Source organism: Nicotiana tomentosiformis, chromosome 2 (genome assembly GCF_000390325.3).
Source record: "Nicotiana tomentosiformis chromosome 2, ASM39032v3, whole genome shotgun sequence".
Taxonomy (NCBI): Eukaryota; Viridiplantae; Streptophyta; class Magnoliopsida; order Solanales; family Solanaceae; genus Nicotiana; species Nicotiana tomentosiformis.
In genome coordinates, this window is record NC_090813.1 from 6,064,203 (window position 1) to 6,089,025 (window position 24,823).

Below are 24,823 nucleotides of genomic sequence, written 5' to 3' on the forward strand. Positions count from 1 at the left end.
AAGAAATCACATAATGATACAAAGTGATAACAACTCCAAATAAAGCATATAAGATCAAACTCGACAAGTAAAGAATGTGACATGTAATGATAACTTCAAATAAAGCATGTGATAGTAGATATGACGAATAAAAGATATAACATGTTCTAACAATTCAAAATAAGTATATAAAAGATGCCTAAGAGTCTAGACCGGTCAATTTCCACATATAAGCTAGTACGCACTCGTCACCTCGCGTACACGGATTTCACATGACATAAATAGTACAAACGATTCAAATCCTAAGGGGTAATTCCCCCACACAAAGTTAGGCAAGATACTTACCTCAAAGAAGCTAGACTGATACTCTAAAATGACCTTATCGTGTGAAACAACCTCCGGACGGCTCAAATCTAATCAAAATAACTTAATATTATAAATAAAAATTATAGAAAATAATTTCGGATAATAAAGCTTCGATCTTTAATGAAAACTAAAAAGTCAACCCAAAAAGTCAACTCCGGGCTCGTACCCGGAACCCGATAAAATTCATAAAATCTCAACACACATCCCGATACGAGTCCAACCATACTAAAATTATCCAATTCCGACATTAAATCGTCCTTCAAATCATCATTTTATATTTTTTTTGAAAGTTTTCACAAAAAATCTCATTTTCTCCCATTCAAACCACTAATTAAATGATAAAAATAAAGATGGAATCATAAAATAAAATTAAATATGGGTAAAGAACACTTATCCCAATCAACACGTGAGAAACCTCTCAAACATCGCTCAAATCCGAGGTTTACAACTTAAGATATGATAAAAATGGCCAAACCCTCAAAATAGTCTTCTTATATTTCTGCCGAGGTATCCCTCTTACGCGATCACGGAACAAGCATCGCAATCGCGAAGACAAGCTGCTGCCCAGAGAAAATAAGCTTCGCGTTCGCGGCAAATACCTCGCGAATGCATCCATCCTACCACGAACGCGATGAGAAATATTCCGCCAGCCCTCAGCTCCCTTACGTGAACTCGTAAACATGGACGCAAATGCGGACAACAAACAGCTGGAGCTTCATGAACGCATGACCACCATCGCGTCCGCGATGAACTAATCACTGATCTCCAGTAACACTTTGCGATCGCGAAGAACAACAGGCACACCAGAAACCAGCAACTCTAAAGCATGAAGAAATGGCCCGTAGCCCATCCGCAACACACCCGAGACCCGAGAACCCCGTCGAAACATACCAACAAATTTCATAACATAACACGGACCTGCTCGAGACCTCAAATTACATCAAACAACATCAAAACTACGAATCGCACCTCAAAGCGAACTTAATGAACTTATGAACTTTCAACTTCTACAACTCGCACCGAATCATATCAAATCAACCCGAAATGACGTCGAATTTTGCATGCAAGTCCCAAATGACACATCAGAGCTATACCAACTCCCGGAATCGAAATTCGAACCCGATATCAACAAAGTCAACTCCCGGTCAAACCTCTTAACCTTCCAAGCCTTCAACTTTTTAATTTTTACAGTACATCAAATTAATCTACGGACCTCCAAGTCCAAATCCGGATACACGCCTAAGTTCGAAATCACCATACGAAACTATTGGAATCATCAAAATACTATTCTGGAGTCGTCTTTACAAAAATCAAACTCCGGTCAACTCTTTTCACATAAGCTTCTAAAACAAAAATCATCCTTCCAAATTAATCCCGAATCATCCAAAATCCTATCGACCACACACGCAAGTCATAATACATAATACGAAGCTGCTCGAGACCTTAAACCACCGAACTGGACGCTAATCCTGAAAACGACCGGTCAGATCGTTACACTCATACATTTACCAAAAAGTAAATTCTCTGTCGTGTTGGTGTAAGAAACTAATAATATAAATTCTTACGTTAAAAACTAACTATTAGTGTATATAATTTAAATTTTTGACAGAACTAATAAATGCATGGCTTGTGTATTTTCTATAAGGTTTATCATTTAATCATTATTTTTTCACAACTTAATCATAATTACTTAATTATACTTTAATATATTTATTATCGTTTACTATGATAAATTAATATACTTTTCGTACATGTCTGGACCCGAGTAATTGTTTTCCTTTCATAAAGTATGTAACAAATATGAAGTCCGAATGTTGTAAGGCGCTTCTTAATTAATGAATAAGGTCTGATCTGCCTATCAGACCAAAATGGGTAACACCTCACAATAGAAAGATCGAACCGTTATGTGTTCCGTTTGGGCTAGTAAAGAATTTGTCAAATGTTGACAACACCAAAGAAACTCCAGTGCCTAGGCTGTCAATGGAGTTCACTCCAGAATGAATCTAAATATACACCGTCAAGAGTTGTGATAGGACGAATAGAATCGATTCACCTTTAATAGTCTCACCTTCGAGCTTTATCGGGTTAATAGTGGCTTCAAAGTGAGTATCAACATCGAGTGAGAAATAAGTAGCGCAAGCAAATATAGAGCATTAAAGTTTTAACATTTCAATTTCTTATCCTTTGGTTTACCGTCTACTCAACTTTTACATTATTAGTCAAGAAAATAACTCTTTGTTAGCTAATTATCCAATTAGTCAAACACTAGGAACTTTACTTTTAAGAAAAGGATAATGTGTATAAAGAACTTTACTCTTCTAAGCTCATTATCAAAGTTCCCAAGCCAACTTCCGTAAAGAAACAGATTCATGTATCGCAAGATCAAAGCAACCTTAATTCAATCAAACAGTAAGGGGAAGAAAAACAAATAAATAACAACGTAGTAGTACTCCGTTAATTATTTGAATTACAGAGAGAATTCATCACTTTTGTACTAGCATATAAATAATCAAAACTTCAGTGAATCCTTTGAATATTAGAAGACACGAAAAGAGGCACCAGGGGCTGATGTGGCATTCCATTGACGGGTTTAATTAAACACATAATTTTTGATGCGGAGTATAAATTAATGTATAAAAATCTACTAAAATTGCAATAAATAGTATATTGAACCCATAGTTTTAAAAATATAATGGGTTCAATACAAAAAACCTTAAATATTTAACCCATAAAATTTAAATTCTGGATCCACCTCTGAATAGAGTATATATACTTGGTTGAAATAGAGCATATATAACTAATTTTAACCGACCCAACAATTTGAAATTAAGGTATACTTGGTTGATGGACTCTTTCATGATCACTTTTAACCTCCCAACAAGAAGAGGTGATTATGACTACTCACTCTAGTATTAATCAGATCACCACCGAAAACTTTTGAATCAAAGAAAAGATTTTTTTTATCAGCAAAAATAATTTTTTTGGGTTTGTTATTCGTATTTGGTTCCCATTTTGGGGCTCCAGCTAATCCCGATTCGCGGTCACTTAAAACCCTATTAAAGGAGCAGAGACGGACCTATGCAATAGGTAGAGGCCGGGTCATCGGTAGAGGTGTACAAATGAAATCGAAAAATCGTACCAACCCGATAATCGGAGTCAAACCGAGAAAACAAACCCGACTATGGTTTTGGTTAGGTTTGGTTTGGTGTTGGAAAACAAAACCGACCATATTTGGTTTGGTTTGGTTTTAACTAAAAAGAACTGAAACCAAACCAACCCGATATTATATGTATAGAAGTTTTAAATATATTTATGGTTGTGTAGTTTATAGATATTTTTTAAGTTTTTTCATATTTTATCTTTTAACGTATTATATCAAGTTTGGACTTATAATTCTTGGATGCTCCAATAAGTTTTATAGTCCATAAATGTTAGTAACTAATTCAAATAAATCCTAAACTAAAATCAAATCAATACTAATGCTAATAAAAAATATTCAATTCAATTGTATATGAATGAAAATAGTGTTGGATATCTATTTTTTTTAGTTTTTCCATGGTTTAGATAAAATGCATAACTTATTTTTCTTTTAGTCGTTAGTCATGTAAATAATAGTACTTATTAGTCATAATTTTAAATTATGTTTGTTTTCATTATGGCTTATTAATAATATTTATTTTATGCGATTTTATTATGTTTATTGTTGAATATTTTAGTACAATGCCATGACTCATCTCATATTTATGTTATTTTATTGAAAAACACATTATATAGTTCTGTCTTACTAGAATTAAAGAAATATTTGGAGCACAAATTTTACGTTTTGTGTTATGAAGACTTTATGAAAAAAAACTGAAAAAATCCGAAATTAAAAAATCCGACTTTAATTGGTTTGGTTTGGTATTTAGATTTAATAACCCGATATAATTGGTTTGGTTTGGTAATTAGAAAATCCGAACCAACTTGACTCATGTACACCCCTAGTCACCGGCACCCGTAAAGTTTGACAAAAATTTTATATATACATTTATATGTCCTTATAAAATAGTGATATATTAATAGTGAACACTCTAGTACAAAACAGATTTTGGTTGAATCAAAAAGTGCACCCTCGACCTTTCAAATCCTGCGTCCGCCAGAGGAGAAATTACTCTCTACCCGGATTTGTTTTTATTTTTAGGTTTCCAATCCAAAACTTTTGATTACAAAACGAAATATTATATTCATCTCACCTCAATTCATGAAAAGTTTTTATGAAAAGTGTTTTTAAAGGGGAAAGGCCAAACTTGATAAAGCTTCGTGGTGACAACCGTATAGTACTTTTTGCCACATGAGTTGTCTATATGTACTTTTTTCCAACAACTATATAGCTAGTGAGTGTTTGGACATATGAATTGTAAAATAAAAAAAAAATTGAAAAATAAATTCAAGTGAAAATGGTATTTGAAAATTAGAGTTGTGTTTGGACATGAATATAATTTTGGATTGTTTTTGAAGTTTTGTGAGTGATCTGAGTGAAAATTTTAAAAAACAGTCTTTTGGAGTTTTTTAAATTTTTGAAAAATTTGAAAATTCATCTTCAAGTGAAAATTGAAAATTTTATGGCCAACCACTGATTTCAGAAAAAAGTAAAAAAATTTCGGAAAAAATTAAAAAAATTCTTATGTCCAAACGGCTCCTAGGATGGATATTTTATTCTGCAGATATATATATATATATATATATATATATATATATATATATATATATATATATATATTTATTTTATTTTTTTTCCTTCAGGGATGATGTTTCTGAAGTATAGCTATCAACATTAATGATTATTAAAGGATAGCCAATTTTTTTGTTTAAATTGCTGAATAAATATGCCAGATCATCTCTGCCATGTCTTCTTTTTCTGTTAGAACCAATTGCTTTGCAACTTCCCCCTCTCCAAACAGATTGACTTGGAATATACGATTTTAATTATAAAAAAATTTGGGAATATTTTAGTTAATTCAAAGGCGGATTTACGGCGAGTTTTGCAGGCTCAACTAACAGCTTGTTTGGATGATTGTTATCCATTGTATCGTATTGTTATTCCAAAATAATATTTATTTTAATTATTTATTTAAAATTAATTGTATTGTATTATATTGTATTGTTAAATCCATTGTTTCAGAACAATGAAAAGCCTCATTTTTGTAAAACAACCGATTTGATATGGTGGGATTTTTTTTTCTTCCAATTATGCCCTTACTTATTACTCCATAATTCTATTTTACTCTTAATTCTTTTTTTTAAACTCCAAATTTCCAACCTATTGACCTACTTTGTCTTCGTCCATCTTTTCCAGAGTTGTCCTTGTCATTCTTTTCATCTAAATCTCTATATCTCCGTTTGTTTCTTTGTCTCTTTCAATCGTTTTATGCTTATTTTTTTTTTTTTTGCTAATGATAGTTAACCTTTTTATTCCGATTTTTGCTCTTGTTTCCAAGCTACATAATTGGTGATAAATTAATAGAAAGAAGCTTTCTTAAATTATTTTATGCGTAATTCTTGATAAATTTAAAATTTAAAATAATTGAGGGTATTTTAGTAAATTTATTAGTTATAATATAGTACGATACAGTCAAATCAAACAACAAAAATATTATTTAACAACTGTAAACGATACAATCTATCCAAATATTGTATCTATAATACAATACAATACAATACAATACAATATAATACATTATAAAATGATGGGTAACAATAATCCAAACATAATGTAAATCCAATCTCCCAGCCTGTTAACACTGTTTACCCGTAAAATGGTACAGTTAAATTTGTAACGTGGTTTATAGACACGTGAATTAATTGTAAGTAAGACCAAAAATAAAATTATTAAAATAACTTGAAGAAAATACAAGTCTAATTGTGGACTTAGCTTCTCTGAAAGTAGCAATAAGAACAATATCAAGAACAGAAAAGAGAGTAATTTTATAGAATGAGAGTAGATTTAAGCTTTTACATACAGATGTTTTTCATGTTCTTCCATGGATATAAATTCTCCTAATTATAGCTCTATTTAGGAAGACAAGATCCCCAAATCAAGTTCTTCGGAACTTTGTAACGGTTGCTCATTAAATGCAGTATTAATGAGAATACTGCATTTTTACCCGGTGCCAGCTATTTGCTGACTCATGCCTTACTTGTCCTTGCTTTCACGTATCAATTCGTCATGTATCCACCTGTCGTTAATCAAATTTTACCCGGTACAAACACACACCTCATATTCCATTAAATTTAGTGCGAGATGCCTCGGCTATTCCTAAGTTTTGCTAATAAAACTTTGGAATACCAAATTTAACCCATAAAAAATAACAAAGTCTTATTTATCAAGACATGCACAAATAAAACCATAGATAATAATCAATTTAATTTGTTAATTAATTTAATGTGAGTGGACATCCACCCCCACACGCGAGGGAAAGAGGCCAACATGATCTCTCGAGAAGTGTTGGGAGGTGGTAGGGGATAATTCTTTGCTGGCCAAGGGTCCAACTACCAATTATAGGAGGAGCAACCCTTCCTCATTCCTTTCTTCGTCCCCACCTCCCCCCCCCCCCCCCCACAACGTGTCATTATTATCCTCACCTACCCCACCATGTGTTAGACAATTAAAATTATTGTCAAAGATTATGACGGAATAAATATGATCTATTAATTAAGTACGTTTTAGCTTGAGATTTTAGCTTGAGCTTTCAAAAAAAAACAAAAAACAAATAAAATAGGAAACTTCTCACTTTTAATAGATCTTATGTGCCGCAAATTCAAATTATAGAGTGAAACATTTACATTTTGACCCAATTAGAAAAATAATCTCCGAACATAATTTTGGAAAGTGTTCCTGGCGATTTTCGTGGCAAATCCTAGTGATCACCGTGAAAAAAAGTTATGGTGATTGCTATATTTTATGATAAATTATGTGATAATGATATGAAAATATTTGGCCATTGCCGCCAGAAGAGCTTTCAAAATTCTGTTCGGAAACTGTTTTTCAAGACTTTTCTTACTAGGATCAAGATTTAAACAGCAACATAAAATGATCTTATTTGTGATGATCTCCCAATTATATAATTAATCGTGCCCCTATATGAATATCGGTACCGGATATGAAATGAAAAACCCCAATTAAAATGACGAGAGCTAGAAAAAAAGTATAGAATTTGGAAAAGAAGTTGCTAAGGGCCCCTTTCACATGTCAAATTTGCCCTTTGGTCTACACTAATTGGACAACTATGTCCCATGCGTTTTTTCTTAAATTTGGACACCAATGTCTAAAAATAAGATGCTCTATTTAGTTTCAAAAATCACGAGGACAAGACGGAAACCTGTAATTAGGAAAGCTCCGAAGAATCTCTACTGCCAATGAAAGGCTATGTTTAATTTAATGTTTATACATAATTTGGGGTATTTTTTGATATATTAACATTAATAGATGATACATATATGGTATCGAAATAAGATCAACTAAAAAAATTTAAATTTTAAACTGCGCCTATAATTTTATATCAACCAACTAGAATATAAGATTTACATACAGTGTAATTCACTTTTTAAGGATAAAGTGAATCGAAATTTCATTCAATTTTTCTTCTTTGTATTAGTGGATTGATACTTTACTATCATATCTATTGCTTGTATTAGTGAGAATGCAGGGTTTCTAGTTACGTCAATTCTTGAAAGAAGTTAATTTCCTTAAACCTCGTTCTTTGTGAGATTATTTTAGAGTTTATTGGGGTAGGTGAGTCCATAAATAGGAGAAAAAGGAAAAGTCAAAAAAGGCTATTGGATTTCTATACTACAGTAAATATATATAGTTATCAAGTTGTAATTCAAGTTAATTTGAGATAAGAGGCAGGTTAGGGCCTGCAAATTAACAGAATATACAATTTGTGACAACAATAACGGATAATTAAAATTTTTTTTTTTTTTTGGATGAGGTTAACCTTCCAAAATTAGAACCCGTTGCCCAGTTAGTTTGGAGGGTGTCATCCACGTGTATGATCTGGGATCGAATGCTTTCTGGGTTGAGCCTGTCGCACAGGTCTTGCCTAGTACGGTTTACATACCCTGTGTGATTTGCAGGCTATTACACAATGAGGTTTACCCAGTGCGCACAAAGTGCTCACTCGAAGGACAGAGGCTGTGACAGAGATTGTAGCGGCTGCGGTTTCCCTCTTCCCACAAAAATAAAAAATAAAAAATTAATTATTGGAGTTTAAATGAAAAGGTTAGGGGTAAATCTGTCAAGAAAGAAATGCAAAAGTGAGACAGCTATATCCACCATGAAAATGATGCTGTCATGAGGTCCACTCAGTTGTGATATAATGATAACCAACGAACTCCTCCTCAACAGAAATTGAATTTGAGGCTCATTTAAGCTCATATTTCATTTGCTCACTTCTCCCCTTTCAAAACAAAGAACAGGGAATAATATTAGCCATCAGCAACAAATACCATATTGGAAAAATCCATTAAAGGTACAAACTTTACTTTGGATTCTTGATTTCTTTCTCATTAAAGATTGATTATTTGGAGAATTTTTTTTTTGAGTGTCCTTTGGATTGATCATTAATTTAGTAGTGTATGTGATTTTTATCTTTTTTGTTTGTTCATTTATTGTGCTGAATATCAGGTGCGGATGTAGTGTATATGTGATGGGTTCATCAGACCTATCGTATAATTTCGAACTCGAATTTATAAAGTTCAAATCCTGGATTCACCCTTTGCTGGATTTTGATTAAACTTTTACTGTTGAAGACTTTTGGATCTGCAAATGGGTTCCTCCATTTGAGTGAAATGTCAAAAGCTTGATCTAATTTTATTTACATTACTTTTTGGTTTGATTTTTCTTTTCCTTTCATTTTGTGGATCTAATTCCTTATATCTGTTCTTCCATCTTCTCCATATCTGGCTGTGTATTAGGGGAAAACAATCTAGTCTTTGAGAATTGTACCCGTGGCTGGTTATTCAAAGATATACAATTGATTAGGCATGCACCTCAATGGCAGTTCTGTTGGTCTTTATATTCAATGAAATTATTTTCACATCAAAAAGGAAAATGCCAAGAATTGATGGACAGAGTCTGATCTATGTTTCATATGTGCCCATTTCATTGGTTTTTCAAAATATACGTGCAGGTATCCGAGATCATATAAAGTGATAATATGAGGTTGTCTTTAAAGCATTTCATAATCTCAGCTATAAGCGTTAAGCTTTTATGCATGTGAATTTGATTTGCTTATTTAGCCACAGGATTTGTGCAATTAGACTGAATAGATTCATATCATATGATTTAATGCAATACCTGTTTGAGTATTTTAGGAATAATAGATTCAGAACCAGTAGAGATAAAAGAAGTTAAACATATTTTGATGCTATTGTTCTATATATTAGGATTTCCTTTTTCACTTATTGTGGTGTTTGATCTTCTATATTGTATGAGATCCTTATATGTTTTCAGTTTATTAGCATAAATATAGTCTTTTTTATTTCCAGAGAGTAAAAGATGGCAGAAGGTGAGGAAATTCAGCCTCTTGTCTGTGATAATGGAACTGGAATGGTTAAGGTAATTACAATGTTTCACTCGTCTCTACTGAATGTTTTGGTGACATTAAAGACAACATTATCCTTATTTGATCTGAAACGCTGACTGTTAATTGTGTCCTAAAATTGTTAGGCTGGATTTGCCGGAGATGATGCTCCAAGGGCTGTGTTCCCTAGCATTGTGGGACGCCCTCGTCACACTGGTGTGATGGTTGGCATGGGCCAGAAGGATGCTTATGTTGGTGATGAGGCTCAATCCAAAAGGGGTATTTTGACTTTGAAGTATCCAATTGAACACGGAATCGTTAGCAATTGGGATGATATGGAAAAAATCTGGCATCACACCTTCTACAATGAACTTCGTGTGGCTCCAGAAGAACACCCTGTTCTCCTCACAGAAGCTCCTCTTAATCCAAAGGCCAATCGAGAAAAGATGACTCAGATCATGTTTGAAACCTTCAACGCCCCTGCTATGTATGTCGCCATTCAGGCTGTTCTTTCCCTCTATGCCAGTGGACGTACAACTGGTAAGCTTTGTCTTCAGTCAACCACTTTTAAGTATGTGTATGTAGTGCTTGAATCCATCTCTTGTTATGAAGTTTGAGAATGATTTTTTGGTCCAAACATTATGTTGAATCCTGTGCGTTTTGATGCCAGGAATTGTGCTGGACTCTGGTGATGGTGTCAGCCACACAGTTCCCATCTACGAAGGTTATGCCCTCCCACACGCAATCCTGCGTCTTGATCTGGCAGGGCGTGATCTCACAGATCACCTCATGAAGATTCTCACAGAACGAGGCTACTCATTCACCACCACGGCCGAGCGGGAAATTGTTAGGGATGTGAAGGAGAAGTTGGCTTACATTGCTCTTGACTATGAACAAGAACTTGAAACAGCAAAGACCAGCTCATCCGTGGAGAAGAGCTACGAGCTGCCTGATGGACAAGTTATCACCATTGGTGCTGAGAGATTCCGCTGCCCAGAAGTTCTGTTCCAACCATCAATGATCGGAATGGAAGCTGCTGGAATTCACGAAACCACATACAATTCCATTATGAAGTGTGACGTTGATATCAGGAAGGATCTGTATGGAAATATTGTCCTTAGCGGTGGTACCACAATGTTCCCGGGCATTGCTGATAGGATGAGCAAGGAAATTACAGCATTAGCTCCAAGTAGCATGAAGATCAAGGTTGTCGCCCCACCTGAGAGGAAGTACAGTGTTTGGATTGGAGGATCTATTTTGGCCTCTCTCAGCACATTCCAGCAGGTATGCAAAATCAGGATCTCTTTACCTTTTGCAGTCTGCTTCATTTCATATTTGCAAATCTTAAAAGCTTATCCACTATCTCATCACACCATTGTCAATATTAACTTAGAGAAAAAATGCCAGTTATCTGAGAACAAATGCTGAGCAGTAGTTTATGCTAAATACTTAGTTCTTTAAACTGAATGTGATGAACATTTGTCAAGGCGGCGCATGAAAATTTACTTATGGATTTTTTTCCCAATTACAGATGTGGATCGCTAAGGCAGAGTATGATGAATCTGGACCTTCAATTGTTCACAGAAAATGCTTCTAAATACAGCATTCCGAGAAAGAGAAACAGAAGAAATATACAAACTTTCATTTTGAGAGCAGCACCGCGTCTATTGATTGCATATAATATGCTTCTCATTTGTATTTCCTTTTGATTATTTTTGTTTCTATCCCTTTATCCGAGTCAATCTCAGATATTCGGTCATTGTTGGTATGAAAAAGCAAGCAGTTCATGTTAAGAGTCAATTTACAATTAATATTTTTATATAGAGTTGTATGTGAAATGATGTTGTGATTTGGTATATGGATAAGGAGCTTGTCAATTCATTTTATATATTCTCTTGGTCTCAATTTTTTTGATATCCAAATAAGAAACAGAAAAGGGCTTCCTCTGCTATCGAATATTAGTTATAGGTATCCTTCGTCATACTATTCGACACTTTTTACCCCTACCGTTATCCATTTAAAACAATTTACCCCTGGACCCCAGCCTTCCTGTTACACGTGGCTTCATCTTGAGCCCCCAAGCCTTTTTCTTATTTTTGATTTTAAAAGCCCCATCTTAAAATTTATTACTCAAATTAATACCTCTTAATAACCCACCCTAAGGACCCCAGTAATTGAATCTCCATATTAGCTCCAGTACTTGATAACTTTTCGTAAATCGTATAGATTGTTTTCAAAAAGAAAAAAAAAAAAAAATTCAATAGTAGATTTTCACATAAAAGTTACACAAAAATTCTTTAAAATTACTTTCTCAAGAGATTGTTCCAAACATATTATCCCATAATTAATCTCAATCTCTTTTCCAAAATCTAAATCAGCACCAATCCAACTACCTTATGTTATAATCAATTACATCGTAAAGAACTGCATGTTCTTTTGAGCCTTGGTGGACAGAGGTATTCAGTACATTCGTACATGTACTGATAGAAGGTAACAAATGACCTATGGAATAGTCGAGGTGCAAACAAGCTGGTCCGACATGATTCTTATAAAAAAAGAATTCTTTTGAGCAAGCGATTAGGACAAATAGGATCATTTGGTGCCATCATTTAAATTTTGACCCCGCTACGAAGTATTGAGAAAATAGTCTTCTGTCAGAATTTTGAAACACGCTGGTCAGAATTTCTTAGGCAAGTCTTGTGCTATTCGTTAGAATTCTGACAATTGCCATAATTTCATTAGTTATGATGATCATCACAAAATTCTGACGATCGCCATATTTTGTGCAATTGGCTACCAAATTCTGAGTGATCAACAAAACTTTTTGTATTGTAGCTGAAAATTTTGGTGATTGTTAGCATTTCAGGTGCTTCAAAATTCTGACCAACGTGTTTTAAAATTCTAAGCAGCGTGCTTAGAAATTCTGATGTAGGACTATTTTCTCAAATTTTTTTAATAGGGACAAAATATTAATTTAAAAAGGTGCATCACCTTAATTTAGGGGATTTGCAGCCGTACCCTATATTTGTGCCACCTTTTAACCTATACCCTAATTTTTTAAAATTATTGATTTGGTAGCTATCTCACAAAAAATCCGTAATAATATGATAATTACACCCTTGACAAAACATATAAAATGATCTCCTGCTGAAGTTATTTAGTTCATTTGCTAAAATTTCAGACTAAACATGCTGGAGTTATTTAGTTTATTTGCTAAAATTTCAGACTAAACATGCTTAAGTTATTTAGTTTATTTGCTAAAACTTCAGACTAAAGATGCTTAAGTTATTTAGTTCATTTGCTAAAACTTCAGACTAAACATGCTTAAGTTTTTTAGTTCATTTGCTAAAATTTCAGACTAAACACGCTTAAGTTTTTGTCTTGTAGTATGCAATTTTCTAATGAGTTTTTGCTAATGCATGTTGAAGTTATTTAGTTCATTTGCTAAAACTTCAGACAAAACATACTGAAGTTATTTAGTTCATTTGCTAAAATTTCAGACTAAACATGCTGAAATTTTTTAGTTCATTTGCTAAAACTTCAGACTAAACATGCATAAGTTTTTGTCTTGCAGTGTGTAATTTTCTAAAGAGTTTTTGCTAATGCATGCTGAAGTTATTTAGTTCATTTGCTAAAATTTCATACCAAAACATGCTGAAGTTTTGTAATGTAGTCTACGGTTTTGTCCTGAGTTTTATTCAAAACTTCAGTCTAAACAAGTTGAAGTTTTTTAGTTTATTTGTTAAAACTTCAGCCTAAACATGCTTAAGTTTTTGTCCTATAGTTTGTCAATAGTCTTTTATTAAAGAAGGGCAAAATCAACTTTTTAAAATACTTTTAACAAAAAAATAGGTATGAATGCAAACGAAAAAACAAAATGGGTATAAGTTAAAAAGGGGTGACCAAATAGGGCGCCCCACACAATTTTTACCTTAATTTCGCCAAAGATTCCGAGAACCAATTACCCAACAATTATGTTCAAGGACCATTTTACATTTTCCAAAACAGTCAAGGGGTCTCAGTGCTATTTTCTCTTAACAGAAGCAGTAGCCCGAGTCCCGACGACAGTTTTTTCCGGACAAAGTAACAGAAGATTTGAGAAACTCCGCGAAACGGACTACTCTCCTAGTATAAACAGCACACCACTGTGTGTTTCTTTGTGTGTGAGAGAGAGAGAAGAAGAAGAAGATTTAATAAAATGGGGGATTACCATTTCATGTACAAGGATGTAGAAGGAGCTTCAACACAATGGGATGACATTCAAAGGAAGCTTGGAAATCTCCCTCCAAAACCCCCGGCTTTTAAGCGCCCACCTTTTACTCCTGAAACTTGCAAGCCTAAAGACAAAAATTGGATCGGCGACAAAACCCAAGATGAACTTGATGAACTTGAAGATGATCCCCAACTCAACGACGATCGCTTCCTCCAAGAATATAGGTTTCGCTCTTCTTCCCCTTTTTATTTTTCAATTTTCATACTTGATTACTTAATTTCCCTTCTTGTCTATATTTTCATTAATGGGGTGCTTATGTTTTCCTGAACCGAGGTCTATTGGAAACAACGTCTCCATCCAGATAGGTTATCTCCCCGACCCCACGGTTTGTGATAATGCGGGTATGTTGTTGTTGTATACTTGATTCCTTAATTATTCTTTTGGGTTGCTCCTGAAAGATCCCTTTAGGATATTAAAAAAGAAATCAGTTCAAGTGCCTTCCTTTTTTTCAGTTCATTAGTGTCTCTTTGTGAGTTTGTTCTCTCAATATTTTGTACTATCTTTTATACATTGGATTGTTTATCTCCTCATGTGGACGTAAGTCAAATTGATTGAACAACATTAAATGTTTGTGTCTCTTTTGATATATTCTCATTTGTTAACTGATTTATCGTCTTCAATGTTTGTTTTACTAGCTTCCGCATGCCACCTGATTATTTCGATCCTAACATATTTTGGGCTGCTGTTAGTAGACCCTCTTAAGACGGAAAGGAGGAATCATTAGTCTTAACAAAGAAATTTTTTTCATTGAATTCATTGACATCCTTAGTTGAAAGATATTTCTTTTGAATGCATGATATCACCATAGTGATGTTTGTTCTTGTAGGGATCATAGTTGTCCTTTGGTTTGTAATAAATTTGATTTCTGAGCTTCTAGTTGAAAGAGAATTACTAAGGAAAGCATTATCACAGTCGTTTTACTAGGATAAAAGGGTGGAGCAGAACAGTCCGAGCAGAAAGTAAAATATGAGGAAAATAACTTGTTTAGGACTTGTCAACAACTGGTAACTCAAAGTATTCTACACTAAAATCCAAGAATAAAGCTCCCAAAATAAAAATGATTTATGACATACACTTATCATTTACCCTTTCCCCACCGAAAAAAAAGGAAAAAGGAAATCCTGAGAAGAAAGAAACGTAAGTACTCTTGGCTAAAGATATGAGTCGCAAGTGGAATAAACTCCAAATCATTGTTCACAATGATGCTCCAACTAGGTTTGTTGAGTCATTTCATTTCTGGATTAATTCAATCTTCTTCATTGTAAACGTAGAAGCGTACTCTCCCTTCATGTCATCTTAGTCCAGTATTCAGGTTCTTCAGTTTCCAATGAGTTAGAAGGTTGGTGGCACCGACTGTTTTTTCCACTCCTAAGAGAAAATGGAAAAAACACTTAGTTTTTCTGGACGTTGAATAAAGTGTAGACTATGGACATTCCCTATTAAAGTATCCCCCCCCCCCCCCCCCCACAACAAACCCCCAACCCCAAAAAAAAAAGGACGTTCACCATCAAAGACAAACGTTTAATCGGATATTCTTAGCTTTATCACATTTGATTAGAAATATATATGTGCTTATCAAGCTATCGTGAAGTTAGAAGCTCGGAGGGCACTATAAAGAATGACGATTAAGCTTGAGAATTGAGTTGAAGTTGAGCGGTTCTTGTATTTTTTTTCTTCTTGTTTTCAAATGCTATAGGAAGAAGAGGTTGGCTGAGATAAGAGAAGCTGCTAAGATTGCACGATTTGGAGCAGTGTTACCAATTTCTGGATCAGATTTTGTGCGGGAGGTTTCACAAGCTCCAGAAGATGTTTGGGTGGTTGTGCTTCTTTATAAGGATGGGTAATTAATACGTTCATCTCTTTATTTAGTTATCCGTTCGAGCTTCAAGTATGTTTTTTCAGTACTTTTCAACTTTTCTTTCTTTAATTTTAACCCTGTGTCTGTCCTTTGTTGACGTCTCTCTTTGATAGATATTCAGGATGTCAGATACTGTTGCAATGCTTAGAAGAACTGGCAACGAGATATCCTGCAACAAAATTTGTCAAAATTATCTCTACAGATTGCATCCCAAACTACCCAGATCGTAATCTTCCTACTGTTTTGGTGTACAAGAATGGCGCACTGAAGTCAAACTATGTTGGACTTCACAATTTTGGTCGGAGATGCACACCTGAAGGTATGTTCTCATTATGTCTGTCCCCCACCTCCTTCCCCTGCCCTTCTCTTTCTTTCTATCTTTTTGATGCACTGAAGTCAAACATCTAACAGAGGACTGGCTAAAAGAATTGTCATCTTTCTTTTCACATTCCAGCAATTTCATACTTGATGTATTCTGCTACTTTGTCATTTACGCATGACTGGCAAGTTTCATTTCTTTGCACTAAGCATGGTCCTGAGAAGTGAGGCTTTATTTTTATTATTACAAGTGTGAAAGAGAAAGGGAACTTCATTTTATATAGTTGTGCATGCATTGTGCAGAAAGATGAAAGGCTAGAGATTACTGGATTCTTTAGGCTGACTAGATTAATAAGGTGCAGCTACTAGCATGGCTGATTGATAGGTGATATTCTTTCAAGTGTCTTACATTTAGTTGGCACAAATGTATTAGGTGGAAATATGCCCATTCACGTTCAAAACGTTCTTGACGTCTGACATTCTTTTGGGAAATTTTCACCTGTTACCTCTTTTTGCCTATTCATTTCTAGACAAAGATTGAGTATCTCTTGAATTCCTATAGATGTTGTAACGCATATATTTTCTCTTATATAAAACATTTGGTGAAAATAGAGGTGTGCACAATATAAGACATGACTATTAATCTTCATCGATTTCTTGGTTATGTTGGTAGCTGCTCTTTTGCTAAGTTTGCCTGCATTTTAAAGACAAATTTGGACCTTACCCTGTTTTCAGGAAGGTTTTGTCTGCTGCATCTAACCATTTTCGGCGAGTTATTTCCACATGTATTTCTATAGCAACTTTTCGTCTTTGTGCACGGTTCTAGTGTTTTCTTTTCTAGTGTTTTATCAGGTATTAAGTTTGCTTTTATCAAATTGTTCTGGTAAAAAATTGCTTCTTTTAATACTATTTGCTGGCTTGTCAGTTGGTATGATTGCTCTTCATCTATTCGGTTTTAGGTGTTGCACTAACACTCTGCCAATCGGATCCTGTACTAAATGATGGACGTAGAAAGAATGAACAATCCAGAGAAGCTGTTTTGGATGGAGTACGAAAGAGTTTCCTCGAGAAGGTTGTGGCAGAGCATGAAGATGATGATGGATCTTCTAGTGATTAATTGTGTAGTTTTCTTAATGTCTTTGTGGCTTCGTAGATCATTTGTGTTTTATAGCAGTGACTCATCTAGTGGCTACTTTTTGTTTTCAGTTTTTACTTGCCGAAATGGATTAATCCATTAGTCTGATTTGCTTGATATCAGTGAATTTCGGCAAGGATTTAACTTACATACACTGACATATGGACAATGTGAAGAATCTTTGGTATAACAGTTATTGATGATCTTGAGAAATAGTTTTCAGTTATGATGACTTGCCCAAAATTAATAAGGAAATGAGTGGAGCAGTTTAAAATCTGTTTGAGAATAACAGATTTGGTTGATATATATGAACAAACAGATGATAAATGTTTAAGTGGACTATGTCCTTATCTAAAATGAGAATTATTTACGGTGCAGAAGCACTTCTCTCTTCGTCGTTTTGAGCCGAGGGTCTTTCGGAAACAGCCTTTCTACCCTCTCGGGTAGGGGTAAGGTCTGTGTACACATTATCCTCTCCAGACCCTATTTATGGGATTTTACTGGGTTGTTGTTGCAGAAGCATTTCTCTCTGAAGAATGAACCTTTTCTTCCCAATACACACACAGACACACAAAAGGAACAAACACAAAAGAGAAAGGCAACATTCTTGCCTTGCTAATGCGAAATTTACAAGTATATTTTGCTTCCTAAATAGTTAGCTGCTTTGACAACACATTATATGAGCATTTTAAGTTTGAACATAGTTGAGGTTCCTCAGAATCTGCAGTCCAATCAGATAAACCTAAGGCATAGAAGTTATCATCTGCCACTGAGAACTGTAATTGGTGTAAGTTGGCCTTCCATAAGAGAGTCACCTACAGCTTCATTCGACGACGGAGCTCTAGCTGGCCATACAAATGCAGGTTTCTCAGCAGGAATAATTGGTAGAACTGATTCCCCTGTAAGAATCTGTAAAGCAGTTTTCATGCTTGGCCTTTCATATGGATTTGGATGGCAACAAGCTAATCCTAATATTAACACACATTCAGCTTGCCCTTCATCAAAATCTCTATCCAATCGAACATCTATGGCATCAACGATCCTTTCAATCTTATAGAGATCCCATACATATTCAATGATTCTGTTGCTGTAGATATTCTCCTCATTTTGGTTTCCAGGTTTTCGACCACAGGCAACTTCAAGAATGAGAACTCCAAATGCAAAGACATCTGTCTCAACTGCTGCTCGGCCTATAAGGAAACTTTCTGGAGCCATATAGCCAAGAGTTCCAGCTATCTCTTTCGTCGAATGGTGAGTCATTCCACTCACTTGAACTGTCCGAGCCAATCCAAAATCTCCCAGCCGAGCGTTGAGTTCTGAGTCAAGCATGATGTTGCTGGCTTTTATGTCCCTATGAAGTACTCTTTTCGCGCACCCATTATGCAGATAATCCAGTGCTTGAGCTATGCCACAGATAATGACACGTCTTTTTTCCCAACTCAAGCTCAACCCTTCTCTGATTTCACCTTTTTCTTCCCAAAATATCAACTTGTCTAAGCTCCCATTTGGCATGAACTCATACACCACAAGGAGTTCATTGCTTTCATAGCACCATCCTATCAATTTGACAAGGTTTTTGTGGTGGAGATTGCCAATGGTTGTGACTTCTGCTATGAGATCTTTTGCCCCTTGACTTGAATCTCTAAAGAATCTCTTCACAGCTACCTCTTTATCAGCTAACAACCCTTTGAACACTACTCCACATCCTCCTCTTCCAAGAATGTTCCTGGGATCAAAGTTCCCGGTCCCTCGTTTCAAGTCCTTTAACTGGAATCTCTCTGGTGCAGTAGCTGAACTCCGAATCTGTATCTCTATTTTCTCATCTTGGTCTAACACTTGCATCCTCTTCTTTTTCCTCCTCCAGGTGAAATATATAAAACCCCCAATAAGAAACATAACCAGAACCGATATTATTGGTATCAAGATCCACAACCATAATAGGCTAACATCATTATCATTAGCAATTTCTATGCTTGTAAAATTCCATGCTTTTATGCAATTCAGCTGAGTATATATCCCAGTTGAAGCTGAAAATCCCACGAAAACATCCTCGGGAAGATAGCTAGAAAGATCAAGAGGCATGGAAATGATGGGATTTATCGCGTTAACATCCCCAGTCTGATTACTCATGAATGCATAAACATTCAAGATCTTTGATTCTCCATTATACTGAACACTTGCTATAACATCAACAGCTCGTGAAAGATTAACACCACGGTCGGTTAAAGAAGCTTGATTGATAGAGTAGATGCTGTTTATGTCAATGCCAACATGATTATCATCAAGATCTTCAAAGTAACTTTTCCTTGTGTCAAATTCAACTGCAAAAATGTTGTTTGATAAAGATCCATTTGTACTTGCATTCACAATTCCAAGCCATTGTCCATCACTATTATCTGGTATAAAATCAAGACCACTTTCCTTTGTCAATATGAAAGCTAATCCTTCACCCCATGGATTACTCTGAGGAGTGATATTAATCACAAACGTGGAATTAAACGATGTTGTGATGTCCTTCTTTCGATTCCATAGCTTGAGAGGCTGTGAATACCATATTCTTCCTGATAAGTTTGTGATAGAAGCTCCACGAGCATCGCCTGTTACTTGCATAGCAGCATTCAATCCTATGAAGGAATTATCAGTAGTGATGAAATCATTTTCGGTTTGCTTGGGGAAATTTGCGTAGCTGAAACTCAGGCAATCCACCCTAATAACCAAAGATCTTTGCAAGAAAAGTGTGAATATGATCAAAAGATAAAAAAGGGAGGTTAAATAACTAATCTTGCTTAGATAAAACATATTAACATGTCACAAAACTTATGTTTTATGCTTCAATATGGCAAGTATATAGGGAAAGAATTGGACTTGGAAATTTCTATGAAAAATTGAATTAAGAAGGAAATGATCTGTTAGTGCAGGACAGAAAATTCTCAGTTGAAACAAAGGAGGTGATAATTTCTCCATTTTATGGAGAAACTTTCAAGTGATTTGATCAAAACGTTTGACTTGAATTAAGAAGTAACTTCCTAGGCGTTTCCACTTTCTTATTTTAAGCTTGGTGTTGCGCTGCATGTTTGTTAAGTAATACTTTTCTCACAGTCCCTTGCTTATCAAGAAATACTAATCCAAAGAAAGCTAGAGAGAGAGAGAGAGAGTTCATGGACATAATGTTCACTTTAATTTGTCATCTCTTCTAATTAAATTACTTGATTTGGTGTAAATATTACGTGAGGATAAATATTTTTTCCAACCAAAAGGGTTGAATTATGACATTTGAGGTTTTATCTTGAGAAAAGTCTAACTAGAGGATTATCAAGACTAACTCTTTTTCAAATATATCTTAGGTCAATACCATAGAATGTTCCAACGGTATTATTTGTAAATCAATAGTTTATAGTTAGTAGAGACTTCTAAATACTTTACAGACAAATATAAGAGGGAAATGTTTAATAGATAAACTTAACTCACTTTCGCTCAAACTTCAAACTAGTTTTCAACTGATGGATAAAGTCTCCAGAGGTTAAGTTGAATTTTATGTTTTCTTCAATTCTAATTATTTATTTGAGTAAAAATCCTATTATATTGAATTAAGCACCCATCCCCTTTTGTCATGAATATGACACATATCCCTTTTAAACGGTAGAATTAGTCGCAGTAGCTTCATTGCTATATATGACTTAAAAAAATCATGTGCCATATATAGTTTGAGAACCACACTAAACTTTTTAAAATAGTTCTGAAACCTCCAATGGCTTTTGCACAAAAAGAATTTTAATATGATTGTCAAACTGGTGATAAGGATACTGTAATAGCAAAGCAACTACACACAATGGAACTAAGTGTAGAGATTCTCCAGTATTAAGTGGTAAATGCACAAGATGGTGAAATTTTGGAAGACAAGAATATATTGACTTGCCAATAGGCGTATTACTAAGAAAATTTGTTAGCATCTATCACTTATTTCTAATGCATTTACAGTGAAATTTATCTTAGGTTGCCTCTGAACTGAACTTTGCGACATATATACCTTAGTGTGAATACTTATACGCATAGAAGAAAATTTGAACAAATGAATATAGTCAGATCTTTCTATAACAGAATCGCTATATAATAGTCATTAATTATAAAAGTCAAGTTATATAAGGAACTAATTTTCATGCTATGTTATAATATTTGTTCTCTATAACAACGCTTCGCTATAACAACCAAAAGATTCGAAAAAATGAGGTTGTTATAGAGAGGTTTGACTGTATTACCCGTTTTTCAAGGCTAATTATTTCGGGATTTAGTTTAAGGGATTGCACTAATTTGATGCCTTCTTGAAATCTATCAACTGCAGCATCGTCATTCCAAGATTTCGATCAACATTATAGTATTAAAGATCTCCAAGTTTGTTCAGCAAATTAAAGAGAAAGTGTATGTTGATCTGCAGTGATATTTTAAGGAATTAAGGAAAGCACACTCATATATGAACAGATACATAGTATATCATCATAGATTATGACAAAATCAGATTAGGTATACTGCTTAGTTCACAAAAATATATCAAGATACATACATACATACATACATACATACATGTGTGTGTGTGTGTGTGTGTGTAACATCATTTACAGTTACCTCTGGATCATCTTTGGATACTTTCAAAAGGTAACATCATTTACAGTTACCTCAAGTTATTTCTTTTAACAAACTAAATGTGCAAAACTTCTATAATCCTTGGATGTCCTTCAATAAAGCGATCAACAACATTCTCAATCTTTTCAATGTCAGCACCACATATATAATGGACAGTACTTAAAGCGGGCAATACATCCTCTGTATACCAAATAGGTGTACTACTACTTAAAAATCTTTGTTTTTCTCCCTTTTCTTGCTTTTAAAATGGGGGATCGGAGTTGCGCATGTGGAAGCAGAAAGATGGTTAAAGAGCTTCCAATTTACACTTACTTGCAGAATACATATGAACAGGGCAAACATCTGCTGCAATGACAGCTAAAAGGACCCAATTTAAATGTCTGAGAACTATGCACTTAAGTGACAGCAGTTTGACAAAGGAGTATACATACTTCATTAAACAAAACTTTTGCAGGAGACAGGAGCAGTGATAATTAACTTGAGAGAAGAATTCTGACCAAGAACTAGCTACATATTGCCTTTTTTACTTCACATAAAAACCAAAGGTTGCAATACATAAAGAATCATATATCTTAGCAACAAGATAATAAAGTTTCTGCTAGCTTAAGAGTGCGTCTGGCCTGGCCCAATGAAGACTTAGTACAGTAGATTCAAATAGCAAACCACCCAAGAAAAAAAGCTACAAATATAAACAAGTAGAAAATTAACATTGTCAATGCTTTTGCTGGATTCTTGATAATGGGTGGTCATTTTCAGCTCAAAAAGAGATAATAGGACAATAAAAGAAGCATTATGAATAACGTTAGAAAATTACAAAGACGCACCTGCCTCTAGTTTGAGCAATTTCGCCATTCGTTAAATTTTGGCAACAAAAATGTTCGCGAGAACTAGTTTTTGCCCTTCACCTCTAATCTATCAAATGAAATCTTTTGTTGATATTTACCATTATCTATATAAGTTGACATTTGGCTGACACGTACAACTCTTTTTTGGTCATGACACATATAGTTTAACCTCTTCTTCCTTTATTAATCATTTAATTGATTAATTACCACGGTGGTGAACCATTTTAGGGAGAGCCCCAGACAATATTTAGAAGGGCATGGCATTTAAGTTCTGCAAAATTCCAAGACAAAATCAATGGTAAACTAAAAAACGTCAGTTTGTTGCTCTCTAGTGCTATGTACTAAGTTACTAACTATATAAAATAAGATCGGAAATATAGGATAGCAAAAAGACACACTAATGACACAAAATTCAATTTAATTAAGCATCATTCCAATAAACCACCACTGGTCTTCTGAATTAGGGATATGAATATATGATCTCTATGTCGTAAGTTGCGACGTTGAAAATGTGATCGATGCCAGTACAAAGGCCAAAGTTAATAGACCAAATTTTAGTAGCCTAGTTAACAAGGAAAAAATAAACATAGTATTTCTCGAGACCAGGTCGAAAATACCTAAAAGGTGAAAAAGAAAATTAGCGTAATGCCAGGGCGTGAGTGGGTAGCTGGGTCGAATATGAAAGGCCAACAAATTATGGTCCCATTTGGGCAAACCATTTTTTGTTCAATCATAAATCTAGTCATCATGCAACCTAAGTTTATTTAATCTGCAATACATGAATATGATCCCTTACATTTAACGGTCTTAAATTCGAGACTTAAAAAAAATTAGGATAGAGAGCACTTTTCCTTTAATGGACCTTGCACAGTAAAATTTGAATTAGTCGGGTTCTTGGTTAGCACTTAGCGGACACCGGATAAGAAATTCAAGAAAAGGAAGAAAAAAGCTTATCTAGTTATTGTGACCCCATGCTTAATTACCACCTTTTTTCTTGTTATATATATATATATATATATATATATATATATATATATATATATATATATATATATATATATATATGGGGTCCAAAACTCCGAATAGACTCTTCCTTGTATTGTGATTGGAATCCTTTTGGAATGCCATCATCTTACCTGTTAGCCAGAAAGGCAATTTGGTTGCGTGCAGCTTGCACATGACACCACCAGCAAACAACAGCTTGGAGTTGGACTTTCTAATAAACCTCGTACGTACATGTCTTTCAAATTATACCAGATGTTTGGTCATTAAACTGGCACAAGAAAAAAGAAAAAAACAACAATCTTTAACTAATTATATGCAGTAACAATGCAAAGAATTTTTTTTTTAGTGTTATCTAACCTATTTATAGCTGGTTGTTAATAATTTCACTTATTGTTGACAATTACCTATAAGTTTTCTCGTAGGTGGCTGGTAATTTAATTATGTGTCATTGTCTGTGTATAGAAGTTAAGCTCCATTTTATGTTCTTTCATTTCTTTCATATTAAATTAACCTGACATTTGGTCGTTAAATGGCAGAAAAATAGCTAGGGGACAGGTTGATGTGCCATCCCTAAAACGATAATGAAGATGGTGGAAATAGTAATGTAAGATCGAGGTGTGATTAAATGACCAGTTTTCAGAAAAGACGAAAATAAACTGAGAATAAAAGAGTTGAAGCCTACTTAGGAAGGAGGAGCTAGCGACAACCTCCTTGCATCTTTTACACTCAAATACGCGTATAAATGCGCAAAATAATTTGAAAATTTCAGTCACGTACAGTTCAAGAATATTGGTGCAAGAGATTGTTTAGACCCTTATATAATAGGGTTTAAGGCTCGATCAA

At 34.5% G+C, this 24,823-nt stretch overlaps 3 protein-coding genes across 7 annotated transcripts; 2 read left to right on the forward strand and 1 right to left on the reverse strand.

Moving 5' to 3' along the window:
• The first annotated feature begins 8,679 nt into the window (after positions 1–8,679).
• Positions 8,680–11,794, forward strand: LOC104113373 (actin-like). Of its 2 annotated transcripts, none has more exons than XM_033660572.2 (5): positions 8,680–8,855; positions 9,858–9,943; positions 10,055–10,448; positions 10,579–11,192; positions 11,440–11,794. In XM_033660572.2, the coding sequence occupies exons 2-5, from the start codon at positions 9,884–9,886 to the stop codon at positions 11,503–11,505; spliced, it is 1,134 nt and encodes a 377-aa protein (XP_033516463.1). In that variant the 5' UTR covers positions 8,680–8,855; positions 9,858–9,883; the 3' UTR covers positions 11,506–11,794. The 2 variants fall into 2 exon arrangements, with proteins under 2 accessions (XP_033516463.1, XP_009621805.1); XM_009623510.4 differs by having other exon boundaries at positions 9,874–9,943.
• A 2,144-nt stretch (positions 11,795–13,938) lies between these two features.
• On the forward strand, positions 13,939–17,718 carry LOC104113374 (uncharacterized). 3 transcript variants are annotated; one of them, XR_690206.4, is made up of 5 exons: positions 13,939–14,345; positions 15,878–16,021; positions 16,153–16,358; positions 17,093–17,209; positions 17,317–17,442. XR_690206.4 is itself a non-coding variant. In XM_009623511.4 (4 exons), exons 1-4 carry the CDS (start codon positions 14,107–14,109, stop codon positions 17,472–17,474), a joined length of 762 nt encoding a protein of 253 aa, XP_009621806.1. In that variant the 5' UTR covers positions 13,942–14,106; the 3' UTR covers positions 17,475–17,718. The 3 variants fall into 3 exon arrangements, 2 of the variants coding, with proteins under 2 accessions (XP_009621806.1, XP_009621807.1); XM_009623511.4 differs by lacking the exon at positions 17,093–17,209 and having other exon boundaries at positions 13,942–14,345; positions 16,153–16,373; positions 17,317–17,718; XM_009623512.4 differs by lacking the exon at positions 17,093–17,209 and having other exon boundaries at positions 13,951–14,345; positions 17,317–17,718.
• Positions 17,719–18,080: 362 nt separating this feature from the next.
• LOC104113376 (probable L-type lectin-domain containing receptor kinase S.5) lies at positions 18,081–23,033 on the reverse strand. 2 transcript variants are annotated; one of them, XM_009623515.2, is made up of 2 exons: positions 22,955–23,033; positions 18,081–20,116 (listed from the first exon to the last, which is right to left on the reverse strand). In XM_009623515.2, exons 1-2 carry the CDS (start codon positions 22,980–22,982, stop codon positions 18,252–18,254), a joined length of 1,893 nt encoding a protein of 630 aa, XP_009621810.1. In that variant the 5' UTR covers positions 22,983–23,033; the 3' UTR covers positions 18,081–18,251. The 2 variants fall into 2 exon arrangements, with proteins under 2 accessions (XP_009621810.1, XP_009621809.1); XM_009623514.4 differs by having other exon boundaries at positions 18,081–23,001.
• Positions 23,034–24,823: the final 1,790 nt, after the last annotated feature.

Excerpts from the sequence above, each read along its gene's own strand:
- LOC104113376 (XM_009623514.4), bottom strand. The coding sequence starts at position 20,291 with ATGTTTTATCTAAGCAAGATTAGTTATTTAACCTCCCTTTTTTATCTT.
- LOC104113373 (XM_033660572.2), top strand. The coding sequence starts at position 9,884 with ATGGCAGAAGGTGAGGAAATTCAGCCTCTTGTCTGTGATAATGGAACT. Across the intron at positions 9,944-10,054 it reads ATGGAACTGGAATGGTTAAG|GCTGGATTTGCCGGAGATGA; the intron begins GTAATTACAATG and ends TAAAATTGTTAG. Across the intron at positions 11,193-11,439 it reads CTCTCAGCACATTCCAGCAG|ATGTGGATCGCTAAGGCAGA; the intron begins GTATGCAAAATC and ends TCCCAATTACAG.
- LOC104113374 (XM_009623511.4), top strand. The coding sequence starts at position 14,107 with ATGGGGGATTACCATTTCATGTACAAGGATGTAGAAGGAGCTTCAACA. Across the intron at positions 16,022-16,152 it reads GTGCTTCTTTATAAGGATGG|ATATTCAGGATGTCAGATAC; the intron begins GTAATTAATACG and ends TCTCTTTGATAG. Across the intron at positions 16,374-17,316 it reads TGAAGGTATGTTCTCATTAT|GTGTTGCACTAACACTCTGC; the intron begins GTCTGTCCCCCA and ends ATTCGGTTTTAG.